This window comes from Stigmatopora argus, chromosome 16 (genome assembly GCF_051989625.1).
Source record: "Stigmatopora argus isolate UIUO_Sarg chromosome 16, RoL_Sarg_1.0, whole genome shotgun sequence".
NCBI classification, from domain to species: Eukaryota; Metazoa; Chordata; class Actinopteri; order Syngnathiformes; family Syngnathidae; genus Stigmatopora; species Stigmatopora argus.
The window spans coordinates 6,230,635-6,243,233 of NC_135402.1; the positions used below are offsets into that span (position 1 = coordinate 6,230,635).

Consider the following 12,599-nt stretch of genomic DNA (forward strand, 5'->3'; position numbering starts at 1 on the left):
GTTCCTGACACCTGGATTTGGTGACCCGTTTTAGGGTCACTTTGATTAGTAAACGGCAGGGGGCGACTTACGTCCATATTGCAAGTTTTTATTTTTATTTTAAGTGTATAGTAGTATTCACAAAACCTAAAATCAATTTGAGTTAACTTAAAAAGAAAATAGGTTTAGCTGTCGTTTAGTGATCATCCCTCAAGGTCACATGTCATTATTGGCTCCAAATGCGTATTAAAACCCATTTTAAAAAAATACTGTACATATGTTCATAAATAAACATATTGGGCCATTTTCCCCCAAATACTACATTTAATGAAATGCATAAAGTCAAAATAAAATGCAATGACTGAGTGAAAAATGTCCATCATTTGATTTAGCCTGCACATACTTGGAGTGTATGACGTGTGGGGGCTGCTCTCATTTAAGTTGAAGTCATCTGGATGAATGCTTTCACTCTCTCACACACCACCGGATTGGAAGTCCACCTTCAGGCGCGCACAATAAGTCGTTTTGCGCGGCTCGAACGCATGGCGCAGCCGTCCGGCAACACCAAAATGACGGCGCTTCTGATTCGGTCTCCCATTTGAGAGAAAGAAGAGGAGAAAAAGGAGACTTATGTGCGGAGTCAAGGAGGGCACAGCGACTCTTTTCTCCACTCCAAGCGCTGCTCTACTCGGCTTCTTGGGACGAGCGTCATGGGCTCCGGAGAGGCGCTGGGATGTTGCCTGTTGCTTGCCGTGTCCTGCTGCCTTTTCCCGGCGTGCCGAAGCAACATCACCGTGGCGGTAATGCTCCCGGACAACCACGACAAGTACCCGTGGGCTCTTCCGCGCGTCTTCCCGGCCATCATGATGGCGCACGAAGACCTCCACGGCAAACACGGGCTGCTCCTCGGCCGCTCCATCAACATCCTCAACTACAGCACCGAGGACCCGGTGGCGCGTTCGTGCGCCGAGAGCCGCGCCCAGGTGGTGGCGGTGGACGCCAAACTCTACTTGCGGCCGGACGCCTTCTTCGGGCCGGGCTGCGTGTACCCGCTGGCCTCCGTGGGGCGCTTCGCATCCCACTGGAAACTGCCGCTGTTCACCGCCGGTGGGCCGGCGTACGGCTTCGATAAGCGGGAGGAGTATCGAACCATCGTGCGCTGCGGGCCTTCCACCACCAAGCTGGGGGACTTCACCAACATGCTGCACACGCACTTCAACTGGACGTCCCGCGCCGTGGTCATCTTCCACGACTTGAGGCACGACGACCGGCCACACTACTTCCTGTCGGAGGGCATCTACCTGAAGTTGAAGGAGGAGACCAACATCACGGTGGAGGCCCAGCCTTATGAAGATGACTTCAAGTTCTACAAGGAGCTCATCTCCTTCATGAAGGAGCGAGGCAGAAGTAAGCACCCGTTTCATTTTATAGGTTTGACTAAATCAAAGTTTGAATTTGATTCATTTCATTTTTTTCATGTATTTTTAACATTTTTTAAATTAAATAGTTCTTATCTTAAATTGCTATTGATTATTTCAAGGTCAGTGGTCACTACATTGGACAGCTATTCAAAAGGTAAAACATTTAACCCTTTCCAGAGGAATGGACTTTTTTGGTTGAAAAAAAAGTTAATTAGCATTTATTATGATTACACATACTTATTGAATGCTTGATATGATTTATTTATCATTCTAAATGCAGGTAGAAATTAGTATAATGTTAATAAATGCAAAATTAATGAAATTTAAATGAAAAAAACTGAAATCCACTGTTTCTTAATAAGTGGATTTTTTTAATGTTTAAGTTATTGCATGCCAATTAATTTATAATGAAGGAACTGCCATGAATGCTCATCTTTCCGTGCCATTGACCGCACTAGACATCCACTACATTTTTGACTGTTGACACAGCTCTCATACTGGATCTTATTAGACTGAATGCCATGGACGGGCTGTTCCACAAAGGAAACATTTTGTCTGCTTTGTCTCATACCAATGCTATCTTTTAACAGAAATGGATTTGCCATTTTACACCAACTTAAAAAACTGACCACTTTTGTGTGTCTGTTTAATATGCTGCAGATGTAAACAACGGTCCCCTGTAGTTTGATGAGAAGAACTACTTTATTTGAGTGACAGTACATAGAAATGCTAAGGCTCTTGCTCTGGGGTTTTATTGGGGGACCACCACTTAGCTAGAAATAATTGGAGACGAACACAATGTGCCTCCAGCCAAAACAGATGCAACTGCTGGGAAAGAATTGTTTAACTTTTACCCGGTTCAAACTGGAGCCATGCCATTGACAATGGTGTAAACTGTAAACTGTAAGCATCATATAAGACAAGACATTTGGGGGAATCCCCACTCACGTTTGGATTTAGCTCTAGTAATGCATAACGTGTGTCAACACAGATGTTGAAAAAAAACTGTTTGTACCATAAATTAGTAATCTAAGTAGAGATGTTAGGAATTTGGCTTGAAAAATTGTTCATCTTAATTAGAAGTGACTATAATAGGCAGGCAATTACTAGCGTCTGTTATGATTTCGCCTCTGCTGCGGAGTGAAGTAGAACATATGAGCAGGAAGCAGACAAACGTGAGGGAAGTGCTGGTGCACAATTTAGGATTTTAATGAAAAACAACCATACAAATAACAAATTACTGGGACAAAACTAACAAAAATACAAACTACAGCAAGTGAAACGCATACAATCACAAAGACAGGAGGACACACAAGGAAAACACACCCATCCACCAACCCCAACAAAACATGACAGCATGTTTGGATTACAGTATGTGTAAATTCAGCAAACTACAAGGTTGCACATTCATGGACATGCTTAGAAAAAGAAACTAAAATGTCAAATGTTTGTTTACACTACTCATGTTTTACTTAACATTAAAGAGGGCCTGTGGTGCCTTGTGTGTTTATATATTAAGGCAAAAAGGCGGTATATTAGGTCAGAGCTGTAATAGTCCCTTGATGGTTTATTTATTGATTGATTGATTGATTGTGGGAGTGCTACTCGAAATTTGGTTATGTCATATTATTGTCATAGGTTTGGTGGTTCATACCATAGCAGAGTGTTGCATTTTTATGTTCTTTCTGTATTCGTTAGCCCAATAAATAAATGTCTCCTGTGAAAAGGGTCATTAATATGAATCCCAGGGTGCAGTAATGGAAAATGTGTTGGAGTCTTAATTCAAAGCTTGTTACTATGCTGTGGGTTTGGCTAAACTATACTTGGTGAGCTTTGCAACGCCAGAGGCATGCTTATTACACTTCAGAGCTTTGAAAGCTGGGGATGGACCCCAGCCTAAGCTGTCTAGATAACGCACAGGATTTTGAACAGGTCAGGTCACAATTGAGAAAGAGGTGTAGAGTGTTTTGAACAGCTTGCAGAAAAGTGTCACAGCAGCTGTTCGCTAATCCACCTTTCACCTGACCTCCCAAACTCTTTCACACACTTTCTGGCACTGTAACTCAGTGTTCATGAGAAAGAGAGAGAAAGAATGCACACCAACTGTAAAAAGTGTTGAACATTTCACTGTTCGGTCGGGGGAGAAAGTGTCTCAAAAGGTTTGATCGAAGGGTGCATTACAAATTCTGGATTCTTTTTTTCATTTGCTGTCAATGACAACAAAAATTATACAACCATTCTGACAGCCTTGCCCCCATTACCTTCACTTTTGAATTGACATCAAACTTACCTTGGATTTTTAAGGATGCTACATATTAAGCTAGCATTATATCATTAATACAAAATGATATACGTATTATTGTTCTTGGAATGAATTTGGTTGTATGTTTTTCCATGTGGATTATAAGCGATGTGTTGCTATTTTACATTGTCTTGCATGCATTGCTCACATATGGTTGCAAGGAGAAAAAGTCCACTACCTAACCATTGATTGCTTTGGCGATATATATATATATATATATATATATATATATATATATATATATATATATATATATATATATATATATATATATATATATATATATATACATATATATATATATACATATATATATATATATATATAATGTCATATTGTACAGCACTACTCTGTCTCGCAAAATTATTTATAACTCATGGGTTATTGAATTTGCCACCAATGAGCGGATCCCAATTATTAGTCTTCGTGGCAGTATGATTCATACTGTTGCATTCTTTTTAAGCATGCCAAATAACTGTACAAATTCAAATATGGCACATGCCAATTAAAGCAAAGAAAAGCCAAGCTGCTTTTTGGACGAATTATGATGCAGCTGCAGTGAGCCGAAGGTCGTGGAAGCTAATGGTTTTGTCATGGCTTGCTCAGTATTTACTTTTATCCCAGCAGATAACCTCGAGGCTATCAGGTCTGGAAACTGAGCTTAGATGACAAGAGGCTGAGACTGCAGAGAGGAGTACTAAACTATGATGATGAGTCACGTCATTTGAGCTTTTACAGCTGACAAAGTGATTGCGTGCCGTTGCACAAAATTCTATCCTCTAACAGCTCTCAGTTGCCCAAATTCTTCCTTGTAATTCCTGGCAAATGGAAGTGAGGAAAGTACATTTACTGTGGTCAGAGGAATCACTTCCATAGTATTTTCCATTATTAGAAACAAACATTTCCCACTAATGGTGAAGATTCGATGTAAAGTCCCTCAGTTTATTTAACAATAGACCCTGATGAGAGCCTGTCTCAAAATCTGTGCTGTAGTGCTTACAAATGTGTTTGATGGTGTTGAGGTCAGGGGTTTGAAGCGGTGAGTCAAGTTCTCCCTCACAAAAACTGTGTGCTTTTATGGACTGCTTTGTGAAACTGGGTTTAATCATTGTGGTACACGACATGGTCTTGCTTGTTCTATTGTGATCCAAATAGTTTAAGAAAATGAACGTGTTGAGGTTCTGCAGGTTGTTGTTTTTTAATCAAATTGATTAAAACTACATTTCATTGAATTGACTGGGAGTACTTCTGTTAAATTCTGTTTTTGGTTGATAGTTTCATCACTTAATGCTAAGTTTTCACTCAAATAGTGCAAATATCTGACTATTACAACCCAAGTAAACATAAAATACATGTTTTAAAATGTTGATTTTATTGAGTATACAGAAAACATTCAAAGCCACAGAATAGTGTGCCTGTACGAAAAAAATAGCCCATAATTTTAATAAATTATATAAGAATTGATTGAATTTTGCAAGGTCAGACAGTGAGCAAAAAACAGACCACTGCAAAGTAAGTTTAAAGGCTGTCAAAATCATAGTGCGGATAACAACCAGGTGATTGAAGCAGTTAACACTGACAGATGCAAGCAGAAATGCTGCTCTGTGCAGTCACTGGTGCATTTATTTTAATTGATTTTCAAATGTTTCTTCTGCATTAACTTCACGATCTCGGCAGTCTTAAAAGTTTTACAGTCCAAATACTAAGAATGTGTCTTGAAAGTACGAAAGGGAAAAATAGAAGAGCATGGTCTGTGATCTTGCAGAGTGAGAAGTGGAACAACTTGAATTTGCGTGCAAGTCTGTCGACTTTAAGGCCGCCACAACACACAAGGCCATTTTGCCCCCCGACTGTTAGGGCATTTATATTGGGTGCAATCCAGGAGACAGCAGAACTACTTGGCATGGTAAACCGTGATGGAACAGCTGAGGTTGGGGTCCTGCATTAGTCTAACCAATGAGGAAATGTCTGCTAAGTGGCCTCTGAGCTGTGGGCCTCCACTCCAGCGTATGTCTGCAATGAAAATAATGTTGGTTATATATTTCCGTGGCCCAAAAGCAGGCAAGTGTAGGTGGCAGGGTGAAAGTTTATTGTAAACAGGGGGTGCCTGTAGGATGACTCTTTTAGAGAAAACAATGAAGGGTTGGTTTATTTTTCGCCACGCCTGTGTATGTTACTAAATCATTGATTGCGAGAAATAGTGGAAAGAAAAGCAACATCATTTTGGTTGAATTGGAACGTTTTATAAACAACAACATTCGCAGTTAACCCTTTTAAAGACCATTTTGTCCATTTTTGCATGTTTCCTTTGTATTTTGACTGACTCTATCAAAGGTGTAACACACTCCACGTCACCTTTTGTCACCTTCTCTTTTCAAAGGAATGGAAAGAAGCTTGCTTATTGCTGTGAAAGAGTCGGTGGTTTACACTCCCATAACCAGCACATACTGCCCTTTTTCCAAAGAGCAAACAAAACATTTACTCGGTAATTAAAATTGATGGGTTGGCAGGCAAGCATTCCAGAGACCTAATTAGTTACTTGCTACAAACTTTTTGGGCAATTAAAAGTGCCAAATGGTCATTGACTGATCAAAACAGTAGATTGGCACCATTTTTATCTTCTCAACCTCCCCATGTATCATTTCTGCAGAGGTACTTTCTCACATTATAAAGGATAATTACAGTGCATCTCTTCTCCAAAACATTTTATTAATGCAGAAATACTCCTGGACAAGGCTGAAAAACAGTATTTATATTTATTAAAGGTAAGTCAGAAATGCCTACCTTACGATGACATAAATAATTGACAATTATCCACAATCACCTTTGTTGGTTTTACATTTCACATCAAATAAAAGGCTTAATTAATTCAATAAAAAGTATCTTCGAAAGCCCTGAATTTAAATGAGCATCATCAGATAATAAATATCTTCACAGTTGTTTGTCCCCTCTATCCACTGCAGTTGTATACATTTGCGGCCCCTTGGACACGTTCCTGAACATCATGAAACTCTTCCAGAGCGAGATCCCGGACCCAGAAAACTATGCTATTTTTTACCTGGACGTCTTTGCAGAGAGCCTAACGGAGCAGAAGCCTTGGCAGAACACGGACCTCAGTTGGGACAATCCTATCGATGTTTTTAAGGTACATTGAACACACATCACGCGCACCATACACACAATCTCAGGGCACACTACGGTATATAAATATTAATCCATTTAAAAACTCATTACACGCAATTTTGATTTTTTTCATTCTTCAGTTCACCTACAATGGACGTTTCAGGAATATGTAAATGGGGAAAATCTATGCAGACAATGACAGAACTGGAAATTCTTCCTGTAATAAATATATGGTAGTTAAATTACAGTCAACTATAATGGAGCTAGTGGATTTTGAAACTGTGCTCTCCCTGTCGCTTTAAGTAAAAAGTCTTGGCTGCGATTGACAATGCGAGACGTTCACTCAATTTGAACAGTAAATGATAACATTTTAAAGGTTAGAGGTGATCCCAACACATAGTATCATTTCTACGCCCACCAAAGTCCATCATAGGAGAGGCTGTTGCCATGGTAATCGACATGCTACTCTGCTGATTATAAAATAGTATATGATAGGCAATGTGATTCTGATGGTTTTGTGTGTTTTCATCAGATGTTTTCGATTTATACTTTGTAGCACATCAATTCTTCTCGAACCCTGTTCTTCTGTGCCTTTTTAGTCTGTTTTCATCATAACATACCGACCTCCCGATAATCCCGAGTACAAAGAGTTTCAGAAACGACTTCACGCAAGAGCAAAACAGGATTTTGGTGTGCACTTGGAACCATCACTGGTATGTTATATTGCATGCATCTTATTTTAATCTTAGTTAAGCTTAAGTGTTAAGACTTGTGACCAGGGAATCTTTGCTCTTTTTTAAAAATGCAATGCTTCAACAAAAACTTTTTTATATTCCAGATGGACTATATTGCAGGCAGCTTTTATGATGGGTTTGTGCTATACGCAAAGGCATTGGAAGAAACACTGGCTGACGGTGGAGCTCAAAATGATGGCATCAACATCACAATGAGAACGCAGAACCGTCAAATCTGGGGTGAGCACATACTGTTAATGATATCAGTTATTGCTAAAGATCAGTTCTGTGATATTTTTCTCTTTGGCCAAATAACGAAAGCTCAATAGAGAAAGACTGTTGTCACTGTGGTGGGATAAACATTGCTTTCAATACTCCATAATGGACATTTGTGTTCTTTTTTTCTACTATATTTATTTTTAAACTTATTTTTATTTAAAATCAGCCATTCTATTCTTTGAAATCCTCTTTAATTCCAAGTTTTGACGCTGTTATCACTTTACAATTGGAATATTCCTACCTAGGTGAATATAACCATTCTCCCCTCCAAACATCAGCACCACTTACTTACAAATGATTTAGCCCTGGAGCTCTTCTAGCCACTCAAATGCCACTCTAATAAGCATGAAGTGAGGTTAAAAGATTGTTGACTCAGTCAGCTCTAGATTGCCGGCACGCTCTAAAGCCAAATGATTTGATGATATGCTCTATCAAGAAAACAATGATTGTATTAGTAAAGTGTTATGACTCAGGTCTTCACTTAAATGCTACATTCTGTGACTGCCCACACAGCGTCTTATTTACTCTATTTGATAGTACATGTGCATTCACATCACTTTGCAGCCACAGTAGACTCAGACTTATAAACATTGTCTATTAACTACTTTGGAAGAAAATGAAGGTTCCATTCCAGTTCATGATTTTAATGACATGGTATAGTGAGTTTATTCCAAGTATTAGAATAAGAAATGTGATTTTTTTTCCCCAAGAATCCTCTTATAGAATCTACCAAACAGTTCTGACATGCCATTTATGAACCATTGTATTCCTTTAGAAGACTCAATTTGCTCTAGGCTTTACAAAATATAAGCAAGAAAAGAAATGACATTGAACCATTATTTATACTCCAGATAACCAAGATATAAAAAATAGAGGTATATAAATAAATAAATGATTGAGTTGTTATTATTCAAAACCCCAAGAGTTATCATAGCCATCATTTTTTTTAATAAATCGTGAATCATCACACTGCCTGACCAGTATTTTATGTTGTTGCTAGGGGTGACAGGTCTTGTAACTACAGACCACAAAAGTGCCAGGGATATAGACATCAACCTTTGGGCCATGACTAACCAGGACACAGGGGAGTATGGAGTAAGTTTACTCTCTCTTCACTCTGTATTTTATATGTACTTTGTGCTCCCACATGGCCAGAACAGCCAGGTTGAAAATCCAAAGTATATTCCCAGATTTATGAAAGCTTGCCAAAAATTCAGTTATAAGGTGCTTTTGAGTACTAAATTCGGATTCAACATTGGAATAGATAGAAAAGAATGAACAGTTGCGTAGGTTAAAGCCACATCCTTTGGCTAATAATATGTTAATAAATACTAAGGGTCCTGACTTTTCCAATGATAATGTGCTTAAAACCTCAATTTTCCACCACAGTTTCAAGAAAATATTTGTGTGTTGTGATCTCTAAAGCCTTTCCTTTTCTTTGTTTGAGTGCAAAAGAAGTGGGTGAGCTACATTTGACTACAGTCAGAGTTTCATCAAAGTCCTCCGAGGTTGTCAGTAGGAGCTCTTGCTCTCATTTATCTTTGCCGTTAATTGGTGCACTTCTGTGACCGATTGACCCGGCTAGCTGGTCTGGTTTTATATTTTTAATGTCCGCGATTAGTTGGTATATAGTGCCTCTTGCTCAAAGTTGACCACAAAGCAGTTTAGTCTTTAGAGAGCCTGAAAACTTTTTTTCTCATCAAGAACTGATCAGGCTATTTTCCATTGCCACTGTAAGAAAAGTAAACTAAGTGAAAGTATTATTTATCCACTCAAAAGCTAAATCTTAGTCCTAGCAATACACACATTCCTGCAAATGACAATCCCTTATGAGCATTAAAATGGAACCTCTAAGGTGGAACACAATCTATTAGAGGAAACTGGTTGACCTCCTATTTCTTTGGATGTGAAAACAATTTTCCCCATAGGAAGCAATGGAAATAGAAATCAGGCTGAGAGAAGCATGTATGCCCTGATTAAACCTTCATTAACTGGACAAATACTTTTTCGGTGTTCTATCCAATAAGCACTTGGCTGTGGAACATTTGTCATGATCTAAAGCAGGGGTGGCCAAGTCCGGTCCTCGAGAGCCCCTATCCAGTCTGTCTCCAGCGGACTTGGCCACCCCTGATATAAAGTTTCGCACATGGATGGACCAATAGTCAATTCTTTAACAGCGCACAACCCTTAAATAGTGCCCCGGAGTAGTCACCAACAGCTACCATTTCACCAATTTTGGGTCTGTACAGGCCCTGCCCCCACACCCATCCCCATCTGCATTATTTTGATGACCCTCCACAGGGATGATGGCTTTCAAGATTTAGAACAGAAGACACAACATGCCGTAAGCATGAGGGGAAGAATAACACAACCAAAAAAGACCCTCCGACCTGATCGAAACTGAGGAGTTATATGTTTCACTACAAGAAAACAGATGTGCCATCAAAACAAAGTTCACTCCAACTGGTCAAACTCTCCACGCAGGAAGGTCGGAACCCCCTGGGGATCAAACCCTCAATCACAGAACTGTGAGGCGGACGTGCCAACCACCGAGCAGGCCCCAAATTTTTCAATTCGAATAATTACAATGTTTCAATCAGCTATGAAATATGTTAACTTATTAACATATTAGTTGTTGTTATGGTTCCTGTAAACAAAGACAATGATAAAAATATGATTTATTGTGTGTTTTTTTTAGCTGGTTGCATACTACAATGGGACTATGAAAGAAATCATTTGGTCCCAAACGAAGAAGATCCATTGGCCCAATGGGGGCCCACCACTGGATAACCCACCCTGTGTGTTTTCCACAGATGATCCCTCTTGCAATGATGGTATGATAAGCACCATTTTACATCTCCCCTCTTGTTGAAATGATTTAATTCAAAAATAATATGGTGTTCCTTGATGACTTTGTATGTCGCCATCATTTACGTAAGACTTTGCACAATTCCCACAGGATATTCGGAACAATGTAGTGTGGTCATATCATTTCAATCTTTCACTGACATGCAGCAGCAGGTTTGAAGTAGAGGAAAAGTCGGGCGTGGATGTTGATGTTGGCAGTGTGAAGGAGATAATCCATGATTTTTGAAGTAAAAAAACATCCACACTTGTGACCTCTTCATTAAGTACACATTTATGAAACAAAACAAAAAAATCTGGGGCAAAAATGCATTTTAGAATTCCATTCAATTGTGCACAAACTCCATTATTTGTTTTTGAACATTTTCTGATTGCGCCAATGAACAGTTTTAGAGGATAAAATTCATTTTTTTGCAAAGGAACCTGAGAGTCTTGCAAAATCTTATGAGATCCAGCAGTGTCTGTCAGAGAGATATTAATATATGGGTATTATTATCTTTAAAAAAATAAAATAAATAACACACACAGAGACAAAATATGCATTGCAGGAGTATGGGATGAAATTACTTTTAAAACATAAACATCAAAATAAAACACAGAGAGAGACAAAAAAATGCATTGCGGGATTATGGGATGAAATGATTTTAAAAAAGCATATATAAAGAGACACAAAAAAGCATTTCGTGATTATGTGATGATTATTTTTTTTCCAACAAGACTTATTCCACTTAATGCGTGTGTTTAAATGCAGTGGTGTATAGCTGCACTAAATTATAGCTGTAGGTGTTTCTCATATTTTGTTTATGGCATGTGAGTCAAAATATTATCTGCAGTAAAATATTGCACATTTCTCTGCTAGTATAGATTTTCACCGTTCATTATCTAAAAACTGCTGTTTTTTGATATTCTCATAACTCTCTTTTATCACATTTCAACATTTTTGTGAGTCACATTTCATCTCCATACTAATAAAAATTCCGTTCTCACCGTTTCAAGATAGAACAAATACTTTTATTTAATTTCTTGGAATATCTGGAAGCAAAAACATCGTTTTTTTAACTGTTTAAAATGGTTGTCGATGTCTAAAAAACATCAACTGCGTACAACGCTTCGTCGGAGCGTGACAGCTGTGTTTTTAAAAGTGTCCCTTTTTTTGGTTCATTTTCAAAGATATGAATGTGGACATCTGTTGAACATATGAGAGACAACTGAGTGTGGAATCCTTCTCCTCTTTCCAGGTCAACTGCCAGTTCTGGGAATTGTGGCGGTGGGATCTGGTTTGGCGCTCATCATTTTTGGAATCTCCAGTTTCCTCATTTACAGGTGAGTTTGAAAGCATTTTGCTGACGCAGTCTGTCCAAAGAGTAGCGATGTAAAGTAAAGCAGTCTGTGATTGAAAAAGGATTTATGTTTGCTACTGCAATGAGTGCCAGTGTGGTATTTTCACAATGGTTACTACAGAAACAGCTCAGCAGGCGTTGGTCTTAAAGCAGTGGGTAGGTGCATTTAAATTGCCACTTGAGCTCATATACTGGGCCCCACCACACTTCTCGCTTAATGATCATTAAGTCTGTTCACTATTTTTATCATTTGCAGATTAAATCCAAATGCCACACAGTTTAATGATTCACCGCGCTCGTTTACAAGTGTGTGAAAAATGCATTTGCCCGTGTGATTGCAGGCTTACAAAATTCCAAAACTATAATTTAGTCATACAGTTTTATTGTGGACTCTTTTTGTAATGAGTAACTTCATCGGTTCTCGCGGTAATTTATTTTCTCTCTAGTAAACTTGTATTATAGCTCTATAAAGCAGTAGGATTGACCTACATGAGTATCTATTTATATTATAAGTAGTATATATATACATATATACATGCACATATATTTATATACA

The 12,599-nt window shown here is 38.6% G+C and overlaps 1 protein-coding gene across 1 annotated transcript in view; it reads left to right on the forward strand.

The window, feature by feature from the left end:
* The first annotated feature begins 440 nt into the window (after positions 1-440).
* The window catches only part of npr2 (natriuretic peptide receptor 2), a 31,017-nt gene continuing 18,858 nt past the window's right edge, over positions 441-12,599 (forward strand). Inside the window, exons 1-7 of the mRNA XM_077622916.1 lie at positions 441-1,386; positions 6,666-6,847; positions 7,425-7,538; positions 7,664-7,799; positions 8,839-8,933; positions 10,537-10,672; positions 11,942-12,026. Coding sequence (XP_077479042.1) covers positions 690-1,386; positions 6,666-6,847; positions 7,425-7,538; positions 7,664-7,799; positions 8,839-8,933; positions 10,537-10,672; positions 11,942-12,026 — 1,445 coding nt within the window. The 5' untranslated portion in view covers positions 441-689. The remainder of the gene's footprint in view (positions 1,387-6,665; positions 6,848-7,424; positions 7,539-7,663; positions 7,800-8,838; positions 8,934-10,536; positions 10,673-11,941; positions 12,027-12,599) is intronic.